The sequence below is a fragment of the Bombina bombina genome, chromosome 1 (assembly GCF_027579735.1).
Source record: "Bombina bombina isolate aBomBom1 chromosome 1, aBomBom1.pri, whole genome shotgun sequence".
In the NCBI taxonomy this organism is placed as follows: Eukaryota; Metazoa; Chordata; class Amphibia; order Anura; family Bombinatoridae; genus Bombina; species Bombina bombina.
The window spans coordinates 1,221,505,765-1,221,527,288 of NC_069499.1; the positions used below are offsets into that span (position 1 = coordinate 1,221,505,765).

Consider the following 21,524-nt stretch of genomic DNA (forward strand, 5'->3'; position numbering starts at 1 on the left):
AAAAGATACAAAGGATAGGATAGTATTTGTGTCCCAACATAACCCGTACAGTAACAAGGTGAGCAAAATTATTAGAAAGAATTGGCACATTCTAAAAAATTGTAACCCAGATATACCACAATTACAAGATCCACCGCTTATGACCTATAGGCGGGTGAAGAATATAGGGGACCATTTGATAAGATCAGATGTTGGCCCTAGTAGAGAATGCAGACAAACATATATAGGCAGCAAAAAGAAAGGGAGCTACCCTTGTCTGGGGTGCATGCCTTGTAGTTCTATCATCAAGGGTCCACACTTCTTTCACCCACAAAGTGGCAAGAAATTTACAATTGAAGGTTTTTATACATGTGATAGTACACATGTCATTTACCTCATTAAATGTCCGTGCTCCCTTATCTATTTGGGGGAAACTACCCAAAAGATCAGGGACCGCCTTACACAACATCGCAGCAACATCAGGAGAAAAAATGTTGAGGCCCCCCTAGCTAAACACTTTATAGAGAAGGGGCATGGGATTAGCCAATTACGCTGGCAAGTGATAGAACAGATACAGATACCTAGGAATGGATCAGACCGTGAGCAGTTGCTCAAACAAAGGGAAATGTGGTGGATTCATAAAATGGAATCCATGGTACCAAAAGGGTTAAATAGAGATTTTGATCTGTCATGTTTTTTGTAAACCTTCCTTGGTAATTCGTCAATGGGTTATTGTAATTACAGTAACATTTATCTCAAATTTATAATATGTGATTATACTTTAACAAGTACCATAAATCCATAACAGAATATATGTAGCTGCAAATAAATGCTCCAATAGTGACACTTGTTTTTAATATTGTTACATATGCATCCTTTTTAAAAAAAGAAGAAATGTCTGGAAATGTAATATGAAAATATAACAGCAGATGGCGCAAGAATATTGTTTGCAACAATTTGGCGTGAGAAATCAAATGTTTAAAAAGGAATATTTTGTTAGTATGTAACAGAGAGCATGATTAAGTGACACAAGGTCACGAAACGTTGCTTATTTTAACTTGATCCTTCAATAAAAGATGAAAGTTTTATACCCATAAGTGCTGGTGGATTATATGAATTACTAAGTGATTTAGAGGAGTTGCAGTTTTTCCTCTACACCGTGCACATTCAGTGGTGCTGTATTCACACATGGTGTTGGATTATCTCTTCTCATAAGTGTTATAGCTCTGAGTAGTCAGTCAGATAGAATGATGGCTTTAAGACAACTTAAAGGGACAGTTTGTTCCTAGTTATCTATTTTCCCTCCCCACCTATATTGAAATTTTCAATACTTAAGAAATTGCTATAGAAAACCATTGTAAAGATAGCAAGCAGAAGAAGTTACACTCATGGGGGAGGTAGGAAAGATAAGTAATACAATGTTCAGTGTTAAAGTATTGGGCTTGGTATATGGATAGGGATAAAAAATTAATTATTTGCTTGTATACAAAGTGATAAAATAGGGATATTTGATTTCCCCGCAAGCTCAGCCCATTTTAATAGAATGTGGTGTCAAAGAACAAAACCATCTATTTTATATACAAAAATAAACCCAAATGTGCATTTCTCATAATTTTATATAATAAGTCAATGGAAACGCATTTAGGGGAGAACAATACAGTATACTGTTCCTTTAATGAAGAAGTGTGTTAGAGTAAGTGGGAATCCAGTAAAAGGTTATAGTGACACTTGAGAAGTTTATTTGATGATGGACTTTTTTGTGGTGGGTAAATGATCAAGCTTCTTATGAGTATCTGTATGAACAATATTCTGTATTACCAGTCTTCATCACATCCCTAAGATACATAAGTCCTTGGACGAGGTGAAAGGGAGGCCAGTTATATCAGGAATTGTCTTGCTTTTTAATACATTTACAAATTGAGTGGAATCGCTGATCTTACTTGAGGAATAACAAACATTTGTTTTAAGATATTGGAGGATCAAGATTGGGGTGAGTAACATGGCTGGCTTTCTGTATATAATGTTGGCCTATATTCAGCTATTCTACACCGAACAGCCTTGGAATTGGTTAGGGAACTATTAGTTAGACTTAGTAATTGTGATTTAAATATTCAGGGATTTTTTTTACTTGTTTTTTTATATTGATCCATAATTAACTTAAATTTGAAAGGATGTATTATTTGTGAAGACTGTGCAAAGTTTGCCCCTGCTTTCACCAGCCTTTTTATATCTTTGAAACAATTCTTAAAGGGGTCATTATCTGCAAAGGATATAATCATTATGTAAATGTTTGGTTGCCATATACGTAAACTAGGGTGGATTTAAATCACTAGTCAGTAAAATTAAATTTAGATAGTGGCTTTCTACATAAAGGTTTCAATTTTAGAATAACCTTTTAAGATAAAAAAAAATTCAGTTATATCACAAAATTACAGGTTTAGTTATATACCATTAGAAATACATAGATAATTATAAAGTTATTGGGAGATGTCCAGTATAATAGGTTAATCATTCATATTTGATAAACTTTTCTGCTGTACGTTATTGGAATAAGAAGAATAAGCATTTAAATTGTTTTATTTAAAGGGACACTAAACCCATTTTTTTCTTTTGTGATTCAAATAGAGCATGAAATTTTAAGCAACTTTCTAATTTACTCCTATTATCAAATTTTCTTCATTCTCTTGGTATCTTTATTTGAAATGCAAGAATGTAAGTTTAGATGCTGGCCCATTTTTGGTGAACAACCAGGGTTGTCCTTGCTGATTGGTGGATAAATTCATCCACCATTAATAAAAAGTGCTTTCCAGACTTCTGAACCAAGAATAAAAGCTTAGATGCCTTCTTTTTCAAATAACGATAGCAAGAGAAAGAAGAAAAATTGATAATAGGAGTAAATTAAAAAGTTGCTTAAAATTGCATGCTCTATCTTTATCACAAAAAAAAAAAAAATTTTGGGTTCAGTGTCCCTTTAACTAAAGAAATTTAATAATTATCTTAACAATATAAATAGTATTAATTTAGATATTTTTTTTATAGGTTTCACTTTTATTTTAACTGCTTGCCCCTCCTTTCTCACACAATGGGATTTAAATTGCCAAAAAAAAAAAATTAACTGAGGTAAAACTGTGTGTGGGGAAAAAAGTGTGAAAAAAAAGCGTATAAATATTTTAATAAGCTTTCCAAAAATCTGCAAAATTACTTACTTAGTGTAGCCTGCTTCACCCCCCTTATCAGTGTCCTAGTCAAAACCATTTGGTATCATATAACAAAGTGTGCATGTGAGGGGTTGAGAAGGGACAGCAGGTACTGCTATTGTTTGTTACCAAGAGGCTTGCTTGTTTCAATGGGGATAATGTCACATGCGTTGTGAAAGCTTTAGCATTATAGTGTGCACTGCTTTAGTCAGGTGTCATGTGACTGCCCCCTACTGTGCATGTGCATGAGTGCATTCTGCCATAGCTAAGGCCTGGATAGCACTTTCCATATATGGAAATGCCCAGAGGGAGTTTGCCGCAAATAAAACTATGCCTGAATTAAAGGGATTAATGAGGGTTAACAAACAACAACTTTCCAATGTAAACAAATTAAAGTTAAAAGGGAATTCCCATTCGCTCCTCTTTAAACCCCCTAACACGTTTTGCCATAAAGACTTTTCAAAGACCTTGAAAACGTGTATCCTTAGGTAATAAATAATGTCTTTCTTTCTTTTCTAGTACTCCTCTGTGCTTCCCAGGCCTTTTTTTTTTTTTTTTTTTTTTTTAAACAAAGGATTATCTGTTCCATTCTTGTATAATTTGATGCTATGGCACAGGCTCCACCTATTGTACTTCTTGGATTTAAAGATGCAGTGTTGGAAGATGGGGAATCATCATGGCACGATAGCAAAATTGGTGGACTACCGGTGAGAAAAGAGCTGTGTGTACAAAAATATTCTACAAGTTTTTGCACTATGTTAAAATCAAATCTGTAATTATTGAAGTTGCCTTTGGTTCCATTCTGTTTATATTGTAAGCTCAGTTTGATGATGAGAGTAATAGACACTATATAAATGATCACTGTCACTTTTTGAAGACGTCAAGACACCTAGTATGATTATGTTTTAAAGTGAATGTCAACTTTCATGATAAAGTGCCAGGTTTTTAGAAAAACTTTTAATAACAGGGGCACCCTAATTCATGAAAGTTTACATTGCACCGGGTTTTACAAATACCTTCTTCTCCTGAAACACCAGATCGCCGATCCTCCCCCACCTGCTTCTTCCTGCTGTACTTACACAGCAATGACAAAACCGGCTTCCTCCAATCATGGCGTGGCCTCACCAGATGAACACTCCTGGGGGGGAAGTCTTGATTGGAGAGAGCCGGTTTCGTCATTGCTGACGAAGTACAGAGGGGTTGCAGGCATGGGATCGGCGGTCCGGCATTTCAGGGGAAGAAGGTAAGTTTTTGTAAAATGCATTGTAAACTTTCATGAATTAGAGTGCCCCTGTTTTTAAAGGACCAGTCAATACAATAGATTTGCATAATCAACAAATGCATAAGAAGAAGACAATGCAATAGCACTTAGTCTGAACTTCAAATGAGTAGTAGATTTTTGTTAAATAAATTGCAAAGTTATGTCTGTTTCCACTCCCCCTGTATCATGTGACAGCCATCAGCCAATCACAAATGCATATACGTATATGCAGTGAATTCTTGCACATGCTCAGTAGGAGTTGGTGACTCAAAAAGTGTAAATATAAAAAGGCTGTGCACATTTTGTTAATTGAAGTAAATTGGAAAGTTGTTTAAAATTGCATGCTCTATCTGAATCTTGAAGTTTAATTTTGACTTGAGTGTTCCTTTAATAGTTTTTTTTTTTTTTAAAAAAACAGGCACTGATTCATGAAAGTTGACATTCACTTTAAATATAATAGACTAGATGTGTCTTTGAAGGATTGATATAAAGTAAAAATTATAGTTCTTAAAGGTACACTGAACCCAAAAATTTTCTTTTGTGATTCAGATAGAGCATGCAATTTTAAGCAACTTTCTAATTTACTCCTATTATCAAATTTTCTTCATTCTCTTGGTATCTTTATTTGAAATGCAAGAATGTAAGTTTAGATGCCGGCCCATTTTTGGTGAACAACCTGGGTTGTTCTTGCAGATTGGTGGATAAATTCATCCACCAATGAATAAGTGCTTTCCAGGGTCCTAAACCAAACAAATAGCTTAGATGCCTTCTTTTTCCAATAAACATAGCAAGAGAACAAAGAAAAATTGATAATAGGAGTAAATTAGAAAGTTGCTTAAAAGTGCATGCTCTATCTGAATCATAAAAGAAAATAATTGGGTTCAGTGTCCCTTTAATATCCGGAAACTGATGGTAAACAATTCTAAGAACCTATATATTGAAATAATATGATATCTAAGTTACATTCTAGGGTAAAAATGAAATGATTTTTTTCTTGTAAAGCATTTTATTTTTAACATGTGTGTTATATGCATAAGTAAAGCTGCTCTCTAAGACTGTTCCTGAGCAGTACATTGCCAATGCTTTGCTTTATACATATTGTGACAGAGATAATGAGGTTGTGTACAATGGAGTATACGTTTCCCCACAAACTTTGCAATGTTGTTGGTGGTGTTGAAAATGTGCTATTAATTGTGATTTATGGGCTGGAAATTCACTCCATAGTTTGGATCTGGCAGAGCATTGTAGGTGAGGAATCCAGTTCCAGTTTTCCCTTCAAGCTAAGGTTTTCTCACATGCAGCAATAAGCTCTCATTAGTGTGTGCTGCGGCTGCCAGAGAGAACCTGTGTGAGAGAGACAGAAATCATGCTGATGTTGTTCTGCTGTATAAAGGTTTTCTCACATGTAGCAATAAGCTCTCATTAAACAGTGTGTGCTGCGGCTGCCAGAGAGAACCTGTGTGAGAGGTTTTCTCACATGCAGCAATAAGTTCTCATTAAATAGTGTGTGCTGCAGCTGCTAGAGAGAACCTGTGTGAGAGAGACAGAAATCGTGCTGATGCTGTTCTGCTGTATAAAGGTTTTCTCACATGTAGCAATAAGCTCTCATTAAACAGTGTGTGCTGCGGCTGCTAGAGAGAGACAGAAATCATGCTGATGCTGTTCTGCTGTATAAAGGTTTTCTCACATGTAGAAATAAGCTCTCATTAAACAGTGTGTGCTGCGGCTGCTAGAGAGAGACAGAAATCATGCTGATGCTGGTCTGCTGTATAAAGGTTTTCTCACATGTAGCAATAAGCTCTCATTAAACAGTGTGTGCTGCGGCTGCCAGAGAGAACCTGTGTGAGAGGTTTTCTCACATGCAGCAATAAGCTCTCATTAAATAGTGTGTGCTGTGGCTGCTAGAGAGAACCTGTGTGAGAGAGACAGAAATCATGCTGATGCTGGTCTGCTGTATAAAGGTTTTCTCACATGCAGCAGTTAGCTCTCATTAAATAGTGTGTGCTGCGGCTGCCATAGAGAACTTGTGTGAGAGAGACAGAAATCCTGCTGATGCTGTTCTGCTGTATAAAGGTTTTCTCACATGCAGCAATAAGCTCTCATTAAATAGTGTGTGCTGCAGCTGCTAGAGAGAACCTGTGTGAGAGAGACAGAAATCATGCTGATGCTGTTCTGCTGTATAAAGGTTTTCTCACATGTAGCAATAAGCTCTCATTAAACAGTGTGTGCTGCGGCTGCTACAGAGAACCTGTGTGAGAGAGACAGAAATCACGCTGATGCTGTTCTGCTGTATAAAGGTTTTCTCACATGTAGCAATAAGCTCTCATTAAATAGTGTGTGCTGCGGCTGCTACAGAGAACCTCTGTGAGAGAGACAGAAATCATGCTGATGCTGGTCTGCTGTATAAAGGTTTTCTCACATGTAGCAATAAGCTCTCATTAAACAGTGTGTGCTGCGGCTGCTAGAGAGAGACAGAAATCATGCTGATGCTGTTCTGCTGTATAAAGGTTTTCTCACATGTAGCAATAAGCTCTCATTAAACAGTGTGTGCTGCGGCTGCTAGAGAGAGACAGAAATCATGCTGATGCTGTTCTGCTGTATAAAGGTTTTCTCACATGTAGCAATAAGCTCTCATTAAATAGTGTGTGCTGCGGCTGCTACAGAGAACCTGTGTGAGAGAGACAGAAATCATGCTGATGCTGTTCTGCTGTATAAAGGTTTTCTCACATGTAGCAATAAGCTCTCATTAAACAGTGTGTGCTGCGGCTGCTAGAGAGAGACAGAAATCATGCTGATGCTGTTCTGCTGTATAAAGGTTTTCTCACATGTAGAAATAAGCTCTCATTAAACAGTGTGTGTTGCGGCTTCTAGAGAGAGACAGAAATCATGCTGATGCTGTTCTGCTGTATAAAGGTTTTCTCACATGCAGCAGTTAGCTCTCATTAAATAGTGTGTGCTGCGGCTGCCAGAGAGAACTTGTGTGAGAGAGACAGAAATCCTGCTGATCCTGTTCTGCTGTATAAAGGTTTTCTCACATGCAGCAATAAGCTCTCATTAAATAGTGTGTGCTGCAGCTGCTAGAGAGAACCTGTGTGAGAGAGACAGAAATCATGCTGATGCTGTTCTACTGTATAAAGGTTTTCTCACATGTAGCAATAAGCTCTCATTAAATAGTGTGTGCTGCGGCTGCTACAGAGAACCTGTGTGAGAGAGACAGAAATCACGCTGATGCTGTTCTGCTGTATAAAGGTTTTCTCGCATGTAGCAATAAGCTCTCATTAAATAGTGTGTGCTGCGGCTGCTACAGAGAACCTCTGTGAGAGAGACAGAAATCATGCTGATGCTGGTCTGCTGTATAAAGGTTTTCTCACATATAGCAATAAGCTCTCATTAAACAGTGTGTGCTGCGGCTGCTAGAGAGAGACAGAAATCATGCTGATGCTGTTCTGCTGTATAAAGGTTTTCTCACATGTAGCAATAAGCTCTCATTAAATAGTGTGTGCTGCGGCTGCTACAGAGAACCTGTGTGAGAGAGACAGAAATCATGCTGATGCTGTTCTGCTGTATAAAGGTTTTCTCACATGTAGAAATAAGCTCTCATTAAACAGTGTGTGCTGCGGCTGCTAGAGAGAGACAGAAATCATGCTGATGCTGTTCTGCTGTATAAAGGTTTTCTCACATGTAGAAATAAGCTCTCATTAAACAGTGTGTGCTGCGGCTGCCAGAGAGAACCTGTGTGAGAGAGACAGAAATGATGCTGATGCTGGTCTGCTGTATAAAGGTTTTCTCACATGCAGCAATAAGCTCTCATTAAATAGTGTGTGCTGCAGCTGCTAGAGAGAACCTGTGTGAGAGAGACAGAAATCCTGCTGATGCTGGTCTGCTGTATAAAGGTTTTCTCACATGAAGCAATTAGCTCTCATTAAATAGTGTGTGCTGCGGCTGCTAGAGAGAGACAGAAATCATGCTGATGCTGTTCTGCTGTATAAAGGCCCTGTAAGTTTTGTTATTGTTTGTATTTTGCAGATGTGTAGAGAAGCCACACAACTTTAGTCAGGACTGCTTTATTCTGTTAAGAAAGAACTATTGAGCAAGGTATTATTTGGTTTGTTTATGTTAAATTGTATTCCTGCAAATTGTCTGTGAATACATGCCAATGCTTTTACACCTACTTCAGTGTGTGTAGTGATTTTCTGCTGTAAAAGACTGAGCTAAAACCGTTCCTGGGACAAAAGCTCATATTGTAGGACAAAAATAATTTTTTTTTTAAAAATTTATGCCACAACTGATGGGCTCCTTTTGCTAGAGGGGTAATGCTTGGGTGCAAGTTAATTATTTTTATTTCTATTAGAAACTTATATTTCCATGTTGATGTCCTAGACTTTGGAAAATGTTGTATATAATATTTATCAAATTTGAAGAATACGCCAGTTAAAATGTATTTTCCAAAGTTTTTTTAAACAAATTAATCAAAAATAAAACTTTAGCAGATCTAAAATTGTTTTATGATGCAAAATGTGACTTTCGGTTAGGTTACTGCTCCTATCAAGTACAACATTACATTTTACATCATAAGCTATTTCTAGTCTGCTGAAGTTTTATTTATAATGTGTGCATGTGTAATAGAATAGACGTGTGTGTGCATATGTGTATACTGTGTGTATGCGTATACTATGTGTGTGTATGTATGTATGTATGTATATATATATATATATATATATATATTGTGCCTGCTGAAAATTTCTAGCTCCTAAATGTTGAGCAGACTTGTTCCGATGTGCCTGCCCTGCCAGTATAGTGTTACAGCGTAGCGTATAGCATAGGGGTCAACTGTGCACTATTGATTATCCTTCTGTTGATTTGTTCTATTTAACAGGACATCCTTCCTGATGTGAATTTTCTCTACCCATCCTGCCCTTTATGTTCTGCATTTCTCTGCCATGTCGTTCAGGTGTATTGCCCCCTAGAAGGTTCACTGTGTCACCGTGTCATTCATGTGTTTGCGTGTTACAACAAGGCTTGCTGGGGAAAACAGGAGAGGTAAATATATAGGCTAATATATAGGCTAAATGTGCCAGTGGTTGGTAGACACCAAATAATATATATTGACAACATCATCATTTTTAAAAGTCTACTAATTACAGCCATCACTTTCTAAATCTTTTGCTCTTTTTACCTGTGTACAATTTAGGTTTTACGTGAGTGTTCTCGTTCTGATTTTAGATTAAAAAAAAAATAGAGCTATTTTTTTTTCTTTCCCTTCCTGTGCAGTTGGGTGATATTACGATCCCAGAGCCTACAAGTGCAAGACAAGATCAAAGAAAGCTTAGTACCACAGGTTATGTATTCATTTGTTTTTTTTAATTACATTGACTTTTCTTTACATGTCTTCAGATGTACTCAGTCTCTGACTCATACAGATGTTTTCAAACCTGTATGATTCCAAACTATAAGGCCTCTCTTTAACATAAATTGAGCTTTACCTACTTTTTAAGTTCTCTTTTTATTAATAATGTATTTTTGTAATTTGACATAATACTAATGTATAATTTCCCTTTTCTTTCATTAGGAGGGTAGCTTAGCAGCTAATGATTGGTGTGCGGATGCAGATGACTGGGGATTTGACAGCAGTGATTCTTTGGGAGCGACTCCATCTCCTCATGTTACACCACAAGCCACAAGTTGTGAAGTAGAGGCCTCTCATGTTCCGTGCACATCCCTTCTTCAGAATCTCTCTCTCAATGAAAGATCATGGGTTGTGGATGTTGCAAAAGCAATGTTCCGCTCTTATTATGTGGCAGTGGAAATAGAGGAAGACTTTGCATCATCCGTGGATCTCGACCATGCCTTGCATCTTTTACATGAGTATGAAAAATGCGAGACCGTCCTACAGGATGATCCTGAAAGATGGTAACGCACCTTAATGTGCAATAAACAAATGATGATTATACATAGCTAAGTATAGTTATATCTTAAACTGCATGTCAATTCTGTCCACTCTCTTCTGCCCCTACACCTAATCACATGTGCATGTCCTTTATTCCCTTTTAACTTGAGCTGAGGCAATATTGAGCCTTTTTTTTAATTTGAAGTTTGAAATAAGTCATACATAAAACATAGGACAGTGAAACACAGTATTAATAGAGTACAAATATCTCACGGTATGAAGTTGTAAGTGTACAATGTATATAGCTATGACAAAGGTCCAAGGATATATTAAGTAATAAAATGCCTAATATTCTGTTAACTTCTGTAAAGATAAGAGAGGTCACTCATGGACCTCATCACTGTAAATCCAAAGAGTAGGCGGTTATTCCCAATGATGGAGACCACTCATGGATCTCAACTGACAAGCCTCATTTTATAGTAAACACTCTAAGAAGGTCTGTTAGAAACAAAACATCTGTAAATAACATTAATAGAACTGCATATACCTATTGAACATAATATATTAACCTTATAACAAGCTTTGGGCCTGAAAAAAAAATCTTACAGTTAGCAGTCGGGGTAACCTTTGAATCTAAAATGTGACTACACATGCACTGAAAGACTCAAATCACTATAATGGAAGTGTGGAGACAGTTCATGTAAGTTTTATAATATTAAGCACACAAGTGACGCTGAGCCCAATGAGAATAGTAGTTGTGAGTAAAGGGAGCTGCTATGATAATTTAGACAGTATCAGTACTAAGTGATTCATGTCAATGGGTTTTGCGACAGAAGTAATATGCTTAAATGAGCTTAAGATGGATAGCCTAGATGAGTATATTGGTATAAGTACCTAAATAAATTGCGTTCAAAATATAATGTGCATCGTGTTCGTTTAACTCATTAAGGTCAAGAGTTAAAAAACAAATATCCACATGTCTATTTAGTGCTTAATGAGCATTATGGTAGCGAATTGACATAGGGCAAAAATGCAGTGTAAGCTTATTATAAGCTATGTCCAAGTAATTGACTGTGAGGCATTATAATAGAGCAGAGATAGTCTGCCATCCCGGCCATAGACAGCAGGGCCACCTCACGTCAAAGCTATAGCACCAACATATAATAACACAGCTAGGGAACAGTAGTGCCTCTTTGACTATTGTCATATTAGCTATTATAGTTATAAATGGAATATAGGAGCAGAAATATCTAGTGATAATGTTTGGGATGCCAATAAGTAGGACAGAGATACCACAAATATTCACTGCCTAGATGTGCACAATGAAGTAGTGTAATGTACAGCTTTTTAAGGAAATAACATTATAAACAAACATCAGCCTAAGTAAGCTTCATGATAGTCATTAGGGAAAGTTAAAGGGACAGTCTAGTCCAAAAAAAACATTCATGATTCAGATAGGGCATGTAATTTTAAACAATTTTTCAATTTACTTTTATCACCAATTTTTATTTGTTCTCTTGGTATTCTTAGTTGAAAGCTTAACCTAGGAGGTTCATATGCTAATTTCTTAGACCTTGAAGGCCGCCTCTTAAGAATGCATTTTAACAGGTTTTTCACCACTAGAGGGTGTTTGTTCATGTTTTTCATATAGATAACACTGTGCTCATGCACGTGAAGTTACCTGGGAGCGATCACTGATTGGCTAAACTGCAAGTCTGTCAAAAGAACTGAAATAAAGGGGCAGTTTGCATAGGCTTAGATACAAGATAATCACAGAGGTAAAAAAATATATAAATATAACTGTGTTGGTTATGCAAAACTGGGGAATGGGTAAAAAAGGGATTATCTTTCTTTTTAAACAATAACAATTCTGGTGTAGACTGTCCCTTTAAGTCCGGTGCTGAAAAACTGTGAAGGTCTGAAATAACCTAATCAATTGTTTATGCGAGATACATGGAGAGTTCAGGGGACCAGGTCTCTTATATTAACTGACCCCAGTGCGATCGTACTCACTACTGCCCAGAGAAAGCCAAACATTCGGTATTGAAGTGGGTTGCAGAGTGTTAAAAATCTTTAACTGGAGTCCCCACATTGCACTCCTGTTTGATTAGATGGTTTGCTATGCGGTGCTGACCGCTTCGCGGTCTCTTAGGAGAGCTTCTCTGATATGGTGCAAGACCTATCCCGGGTGATTGCCCAGCTACCTCCAAAGTAAAGTGCAGGTTCCTCTCGCCAGGTTCCTATGTAAGGGATATCGCAAGTCCCTGGAGATCATCAGGTTTCAGCTCAGGTGCTAGCTCTGCACAGGCGTTAGTGTTCCTTATCAGATCACTGGTCACAGTTGTGGCGATCGGGTTTTCTCCAACATAGGTGTGTCCGGTCCACGGCGTCATCCTTACTTGTGGGATATTCTCTTCCCCAACAGGAAATGGCAAAGAGCCCAGCAAAGCTGGTCACATGATCCCTCCTAGGCTCCGCCTACCCCAGTCATTCTCTTTGCCGTTGTACAGGCAACATCTCCACGGAGATGGCTTAGAGTTTTTTAGTGTTTAACTGTAGTTTTTCATTATTCAATCAAGAGTTTGTTATTTTCAAATAGTGCTGGTACGTACTATTTACTCAGAAACAGAAAAGAGATGAAGAATTCTGTTTGTATGAGGAAAATGATTTTAGCAACCGTAACTAAAATCCATGGCTGTTCCACACAGGACTGTTGAGAGCAATTAACTTCAGTTGGGGGAACAGTTTGCAGTCCTTTGCTGCTTGAGGTATGACACATTCTAACAAGACGATGTAATGCTGGAAGCTGTCATTTTCCCTATGGGATCCGGTAAGCCATGTTTATTACGATTGTAAATAAGGGCTTCACAAGGGCTTATTTAAACTGTAGACCTTTTTTGGGCTAAATCGATTGATATTAACACTTATTTAGCCTTGAGGAATCATTTATTCTGGGTATTTTGATATAATAATATCGGCAGGCACTGTTTTAGACACCTTATTCTTTAGGGGCTTTCCCAAAGCATAGGCAGAGTCTCATTTTCGCGCCGGTGTTGCGCACTTGTTTTTGAGAGGCATGGCATGCAGTCGCATGTGAGAGGAGCTCTGATACTTATAAAAGACTTCTGAAGGCGTCATTTGGTATCGTATTCCCCTTTGGGTTTGGTTGGGTCTCAGCAAAGCAGATACCAGGGACTGTAAAGGGGTTAAAGCTTAAAACGGCTCCGGTTCCGTTATTTTAAGGGTTAAAGCTTCCAAAATTGGTGTGCAATATTTTCAAGGCTTTAAGACACTGTGGTGAAAGTTTGGTGAATTTTGAACAATTCCTTCATGTTTTTTCGCAATTGCAGTAATAAAGTGTGTTCAGTTTAAAATTTAAAGTGACAGTAACGGTTTTATTTCAAAACGTTTTTTGTACTTTCTTATCAAGTTTATGCCTGTTTAACATGTCTGAACTACCAGATAGACTGTGTTCTGAATGTGGGGAAGCCAGAATTCCTATTCATTTAAATAAATGTGATTTATGTGATAATGACAATGATGCCCAAGATGATTCCTCAAGTGAGGGGAGTAAGCATGGTACTGCATCATTCCCTCCTTCGTCTACACGAGTCTTGCCCACTCAGGAGGCCCCTAGTACATCTAGCGCGCCAATACTCCTTACTATGCAACAATTAACGGCTGTAATGGATAATTCTGTCAAAAACATTTTAGCCAAAATGAACCCTTGTCAGCGTAAGCGTGGATGCTCTGTTTTAGTTACTGAAGAGCATGACGACGCTGATATTAATATCTCTGAAGGGCCCCTAACCCAATCTGAGGGGGCCAGGGAGGTTTTGTCTGAGGGAGAAATTACTGATTTAGGGAACATTTCTCAGCAGGCTGAATCTGATGTGATTACTTTTAAATTTAAATTGGAACATCTCCGCATTTTGCTTAAGGAGGTATTATCCACTCTGGATGATTGTGAAAATTTGGTCATCCCAGAGAAACTATGTAAAATGGACAAGTTCCTAGAGGTGCCGGGGCTCCCAGAAGCTTTTCCTATACCCAAGCGGGTGGCGGACATTGTTAATAAAGAATGGGAAAGGCCCGGTATTCCTTTCGTCCCTCCCCCCATATTTAAAAAATTGTTTCCTATGGTCGACCCCAGAAAGGACTTATGGCAGTCAGTCCCCAAGGTCGAGGGAGCGGTTTCTACTTTAAACAAACGCACCACTATTCCCATAGAGGATAGTTGTGCTTTCAAAGATCCTATGGATAAAAAATTAGAAGGTTTGCTTAAAAAGATGTTTGTTCAGCAGGGTTACCTTCTACAACCCATTTCATGCATTGTCCCTGTCACTACAGCCGCATATTTCTGGTTTGATGAACTGATTAAGGTGCTCGATAGTGACTCTCCTCCTTATGAGGAGATTATGGACAGAGTCAATGCTCTCAAATTGGCTAATTCTTTCACTCTAGACGCCTCTTTGCAATTGGCTAAGTTAGCGGCTAAGAATTCTGGGTTTGCTATTGTGGCGCGCAGAGCGCTTTGGTTGAAATCTTGGTCGGCTGATGCGTCTTCCAAGAACAAGCTACTAAACATTCCTTTCAAGGGGAAAACGCTGTTTGGTCCTGACTTGAAAGAGATTATCTCTGATATCACTGGGGGTAAGGGCCATGCCCTTCCTCAGGATCGGCCTTTCAAGGCAAAAAATAGACCTAATTTTCGTCCCTTTCGTAAAAACGGACCAGCCCAAGGTGCTACGTCCTCTAAGCAAGAGGGTAATACTTCTCAGGCCAAGCCAGCTTGGAGACCAATGCAAGGCTGGAACAAGGGAAAGCAGGCCAAGAAACCTGCCACTGCTACCAAGACAGCATGAAATATTGGCCCCCGATCCGGGACCGGATCTGGTGGGGGGCAGACTCTCTCTCTTCGCTCAGGCTTGGGCAAGAGATGTTCTGGATCCTTGGGCGCTAGAAATAGTCTCCCAGGGTTATCTTCTGGAATTCAAGGGACTTCCCCCAAGGGGGAGGTTCCACAGGTCTCAGTTGTCTTCAGACCACATAAAAAGACAGGCGTTCTTACATTGTGTAGAAGACCTGTTAAAAATGGGAGTGATTCATCCTGTTCCATTGAGAGAACAAGGGATGGGGTTCTACTCCAATCTGTTCATAGTTCCCAAAAAAGAGGGAACGTTCAGACCAATCCTAGATCTCAAGATCTTAAACAAATTTCTCAAGGTCCCATCGTTCAAGATGGAAACCATTCGAACTATCCTTCCTTCCATCCAGGAAGGTCAATTCATGTCCACGGTGGATTTAAAGGATGCGTATCTACATATTCCTATCCACAAGGAACATCATCGGTTCCTAAGGTTTGCATTCCTAGACAAACATTACCAGTTCGTGGCGCTTCCTTTCGGATTAGCCACTGCTCCAAGGATTTTCACAAAGGTACTAGGGTCCCTTCTAGCGGTGCTAAGACCAAGGGGCATTGCAGTAGTACCTTACCTGGACGACATTCTGATTCAAGCGTCGTCCCTCCCTCGAGCAAAGGCTCACACGGACATCGTCCTGGCCTTTCTCAGATCTCACGGCTGGAAAGTGAACGTGGAAAAGAGTTCTCTATCCCCGTCAACAAGGGTTCCCTTCTTGGGAACAATTATAGACTCCTCAGAAATGAGGATTTTTCTAACAGAGGCCAGAAAGACAAAACTTCTGGACTCTTGTCGAATTCTTCATTCCGTTCCTCTTCCTTCCGTAGCTCAGTGCATGGAAGTGATCGGGTTGATGGTAGCGGCAATGGACATAGTTCCTTTTGCGCGCATTCATCTAAGACCATTACAACTGTGCATGCTCAGTCAGTGGAATGGGGACTATACAGACTTATCTCCAAAGATACAAGTAAATCAGAGGACCAGAGACTCACTCCGTTGGTGGCTGTCCCTGGACAACCTGTCACGAGGGATGACATTCCGCAGACCAGAGTGGGTCATTGTCACGACCGACGCCAGTCTGATGGGCTGGGGCGCGGTCTGGGGATCCCTGAAAGCTCAGGGTCTTTGGTCTCGGGAAGAATCTCTTCTACCGATAAATATTCTGGAACTGAGAGCGATATTCAATGCTCTCAAGGCTTGGCCTCAGCTAGCGAGGACCAAGTTTATACGGTTTCAATCAGACAACATGACGACTGTTGCGTACATCAACCATCAGGGGGGAACAAGGAGTTCCCTAGCGATGGAAGAAGTGACCAAGATCATTCTATGGGCGGAGTCTCACTCCTGCCACCTGTCTGCTATCCACATCCCGGGAGTGGAAAATTGGGAAGCGGATTTTCTGAGTCGTCAGACATTGCATCCGGGGGAGTGGGAACTCCATCCGGAAATCTTTGCCCAAGTCACTCAACTATGGGGCATTCCAGACATGGATCTGATGGCCTCTCGTCAGAACTTCAAAGTTCCTTGCTACGGGTCCAGATCCAGGGATCCCAAGGCGGCTCTAGTGGATGCACTAGTAGCACCTTGGACCTTCAAACTAGCTTATGTGTTCCCGCCGTTCCCTCTCATCCCCAGGCTGGTAGCCAGGATCAATCAGGAGAGGGCGTCGGTGATCTTGATAGCTCCTGCGTGGCCACGCAGGACTTGGTATGCAGATCTGGTGAATATGTCATCGGCTCCACCTTGGAAGCTACCTTTGAGACGAGACCTTCTTGTTCAGGGTCCGTTCGAACATCCGAATCTGGTTTCACTCCAGCTGACTGCTTGGAGATTGAACGCTTGATTTTATCGAAGCGAGGTTTCTCAGATTCTGTTATCGATACTCTTGTTCAGGCCAGAAAGCCTGTAACTAGAAAGATTTACCACAAAATTTGGAAAAAATATATCTGTTGGTGTGAATCTAAAGGATTCCCTTGGGACAAGGTTAAGATTCCTAGGATTCTATCCTTCCTTCAAGAAGGATTGGAAAAAGGATTATCGGCAAGTTCCCTGAAGGGACAGATTTCTGCCTTGTCGGTGTTACTTCACAAAAAACTGGCAGCTGTGCCAGATGTTCAAGCCTTTGTTCAGGCTCTGGTTAGAATCAAGCCTGTTTACAAACCTTTGACTCCTCCTTGGAGTCTCAATTTAGTTCTTTCAGTTCTTCAGGGGGTTCCGTTTGAACCCTTACATTCCGTTGATATTAAGTTATTATCTTGGAAAGTTTTGTTTTTAGTTGCAATTTCTTCTGCTAGAAGAGTTTCAGAATTATCTGCTCTGCAGTGTTCTCCTCCTTATCTGGTGTTCCATGCAGATAAGGTGGTTTTACGTACTAAACCTGGTTTTCTTCCAAAAGTTGTTTCTAACAAAAACATTAACCAGGAGATTATCGTACCTTCTCTGTGTCCGAAACCAGTTTCAAAGAAGGAACGCTTGTTACACAATTTGGATGTTGTTCGCGCTCTAAAATTCTATTTAGATGCTACAAAGGATTTTAGACAAACATCTTCCTTGTTTGTTGTTTATTCAGGTAAAAGGAGAGGTCAAAAAGCAACTTCTACCTCTCTCTCTTTTTGGATTAAAAGCATCATCAGATTGGCTTACGAGACTGCCGGACGGCAGCCTCCCGAAAGAATCACAGCTCATTCCACTAGGGCTGTGGCTTCCACATGGGCCTTCAAGAACGAGGCTTCTGTTGATCAGATATGTAGGGCAGCGACTTGGTCTTCACTGCACACTTTTACCAAATTTTACAAGTTTGATACTTTTGCTTCTTCTGAGGCTATTTTTGGGAGAAAGGTTTTGCAAGCCGTGGTGCCTTCCATTTAGGTGACCTGATTTGCTCCCTCCCTTCATCCGTGTCCTAAAGCTTTGGTATTGGTTCCCACAAGTAAGGATGGCGCCGTGGACCGGACACACCTATGTTGGAGAAAACAGAATTTATGTTTACCTGATAAATTTCTTTCTCCAACGGTGTGTCCGGTCCACGGCCCGCCCTGGTTTTTTAATCAGGTCTGATAATTTATTTTCTTTAACTACAGTCACCACGGTACCATATGGTTTCTCCTATGCTATTATTCCTCCTTAACGTCGGTCGAATGACTGGGGTAGGCGGAGCCTAGGAGGGATCATGTGACCAGCTTTGCTGGGCTCTTTGCCATTTCCTGTTGGGGAAGAGAATATCCCACAAGTAAGGATGACGCCGTGGACCGGACACACCGTTGGAGAAAGAAATTTATCAGGTAAACATAAATTCTGTTTTCCCCTGTATGTCCCCGCTCATTTAGGGCCGCATCCTCTAGCCTCCGCCGCGTTGCAATCTTTGCATTTGAGCCATGCAGGTCAAAGGCTGTTTGTATGTATATTCTCTAAGAAAACAAGCTGATGTGTGTGCAGTAGAGCCCTCAGTTCCTCCAATAAGTAACCAGCAGTCGCCATGGTAGACATTATCATGTTAGGTGGATATAGCTCTGAGTGCTGCCTAACAACAAGGCCAGATGGCACCTCGCCGGGGGTCTAGCAGAGGCCTCAGCCTCCTGCAACGCTCCGGGCCCTGAAATTAGCAGCTATTTCTGTAAGATTGGGCTCAATAAATGCAGGATCTGTAGTAGGTCTGATATCTAGTTAGTTAGCACTAGAATGGATTGATAGAATTATAAAATCATATAGAAACCGTGGAAATGCTGGAGCAGTATACAGTTGTGCGGCTAGATATGGCCGCCGCCCGGAAGTTCCCCAGCTTTTTTTTTTTTTTTTTCTCTTGTATACCTCCACCCAACTTTTGTTCTAAAATAAAAACCTCCATGTCTTTCAGTTCTGTTACAAAAGGCGATAATGAGAAGTATGAGAAGAATGATTTCAAGAGTAAGGATCTTGTGTTCCACAAATTTTTAAAGAAGATCTCTCCATGCAAAAATCAGATTCTCAGGTCAGAATGTCAAATACGAATTATGACACTAAATTCCTTTAAGTTCTGTTAAATAACAAGTGTGTGAACGCTCTAAGGAAAAAAAGTAAACTTTAATTATAACATTTCAGCTAATAAAAGTATACCTCTTAATGTACTCAAAATATGCAGTTAAAATAAAGAATGAGAGAAGGTAAATTAATACTTTGTCTGATCAGGTCTGAAATGAATACAAGATCTTACTGTGAATAAGATAACTTATACACAGTGGACATAAAGGGACAGTAAGATTATAAAACCAAACTAAAGCTTTGACTTAATTGGTTTTCCCTTGTACAATCTTGTGCTGAGTGTCCCTAAAAAGTTCTACATTTATAGCGTTGAGGCAGTGAATTGTACACTATCTGACATTAAGATTTTATTATGTTGTAACATCATTTTGTGTCTCCCTAGAATAATAAAAGCATGTAGCCATGATTTTGTGTGATGACTTTCTTTCATTCACATGCCTCATTATGATGTTTTTCACTCAGGATAATAATTCAGATCTCCACCATTTTTGTAACGGAAGCCATTACTCTCGAGTTTGTTGCTTTACATTTTTCAAATGTTCTCTTCCAGATATTCTTGGAATGGGACACCTCTGTACATGAGTCAAACAGCCTTAGGTTCAGGACCCCCTCCATGTACACAGTGTGGGGGGCACAGAGTATTCGAATTCCAGCTGATGCCAGCGCTAGTCTCCATGCTACATAGTACAAGAGGAGGTAATATGGTTAGTCTGTTTAATATTGTCATCTCTGCTACAGCACATAAGTCACCCTACTACATATCTTTCAGATGTGGCCTTGGAGTTTGGGACAGTTCTGATTTTCACCTGCGCGAGTAGCTGCTGGTCTGACGGTGAACATGTTCCGGTGCATGAATTCTGCTTGGTGCAAGAAGATCCAGACCAACATTTTTTTAAATAGAAATTTTCTAAAACTGAATATGAACATTTTGCACAAAACCAAAGAGTGCCATTTAAGTATTTAAATAATTAACTTTTATATTATTATTATGTATTGTGTGTATATGTGTGTGTATGTGTATGTGTATGTATATATATATATATATATATATATATATATATATAAAACCACCCTTTGCCATTAAAACAGCATCAATTCTTCTAGGTACACTTGCACTCAGTTTTTTACGGAACTTGGCAGGCAGGTTGGGTCAAACATCCTGGAGAACTAAACACAGTTCTTCGGATTTAGGCATCCTCAGTTGCTTCTGTCTCTTCCTGTAATTTCAGACAGACTTGGTGATGTTGAGATCAGGGGGCCATACCATCACTTCCAGGCCTTTTTGTTCTTATGTATGCTGAAGATAGTTCTTAATAACCTTGTCTATATGTTTGGGGTCATTGCCATGCTGCAGAATACATTTAGGGGCCAATCAGATGCCTCCGTGATTGCATGATGGATAAATATTTGCTTGTATCTCTCAGCCTTGAGGAGACTATTATCCTCAACTCCATTTGGAGTAATGCAGCCCCAATGTTGCAAGGAACCTTCACTATGGTTCACTGTTGCCTGCAGACATTCTTGTCTGCTCATACGACTCATTCTTGTACTGCTCTCCAGCCCTTTTGGTGAACAAAAACTGCCTTCTACTACAGTCAAATCTTTCAAATGTTGACTCATCAGTCCAGAGCACCTGCTGACATTTATATTCATTTGATATTTCTTCTGTTCACTCACTTTATTTTTATCAATTAACAAAATGCAAACTAATTTCTATTTTTGAAAGCATTCTTACAGCATTTTTTTTCCACACCTGCCTAAAACTTTAGCATAATACTTTATATGTGTGTGTGTGTGTGTATATATGTGTGTGTGTATATATGTATGTGTGTGTGTGTGTGTATATATATATATATATATATATATATATATATACATATACATTTGCTTTAGAACATTCAGATGGTGATGATGTAAAACTAAATAGAAGCAATATTTATTTAGAAACTGTAGACCTTTTTTTTTATTTCCAATTGTTTTTTATTCTCATAAATCTTCAGGTTTCTTAAAATTCTGTTAAAGAAAAATAACATTAGATTGATCTGGAAATGTATTGGTTTTACACCAAAACATATAGTCCTGGATTTACAACATCTCACTAATCTATATAGCGCTAATGTTCCCCTTAACATTCAATGAAGGGCCTTTCACTTACAATTTGCCTTTATCATTATGTTGTGCCACGTTTTGCGGTCGAATTTGAAAAATGAAACTATATAGAAAAATAGGGGGCACCCTAGGTCAAATTAGCAAATGATTGT

General features: G+C 39.2%; 1 protein-coding gene across 1 annotated transcript; it reads left to right on the forward strand.

Annotated features, from left to right (window-relative positions):
• The first annotated feature begins 3,739 nt into the window (after nucleotides 1-3,739).
• On the forward strand, nucleotides 3,740-20,370 carry PDCD2L (programmed cell death 2 like). The gene is made up of 7 exons (XM_053694737.1): nucleotides 3,740-3,883; nucleotides 9,314-9,477; nucleotides 9,709-9,775; nucleotides 10,007-10,347; nucleotides 19,100-19,213; nucleotides 19,814-19,959; nucleotides 20,033-20,370. The coding sequence occupies exons 1-7, from the start codon at nucleotides 3,785-3,787 to the stop codon at nucleotides 20,161-20,163; spliced, it is 1,062 nt and encodes a 353-aa protein (XP_053550712.1). The 5' UTR covers nucleotides 3,740-3,784; the 3' UTR covers nucleotides 20,164-20,370.
• Nucleotides 20,371-21,524: the final 1,154 nt, after the last annotated feature.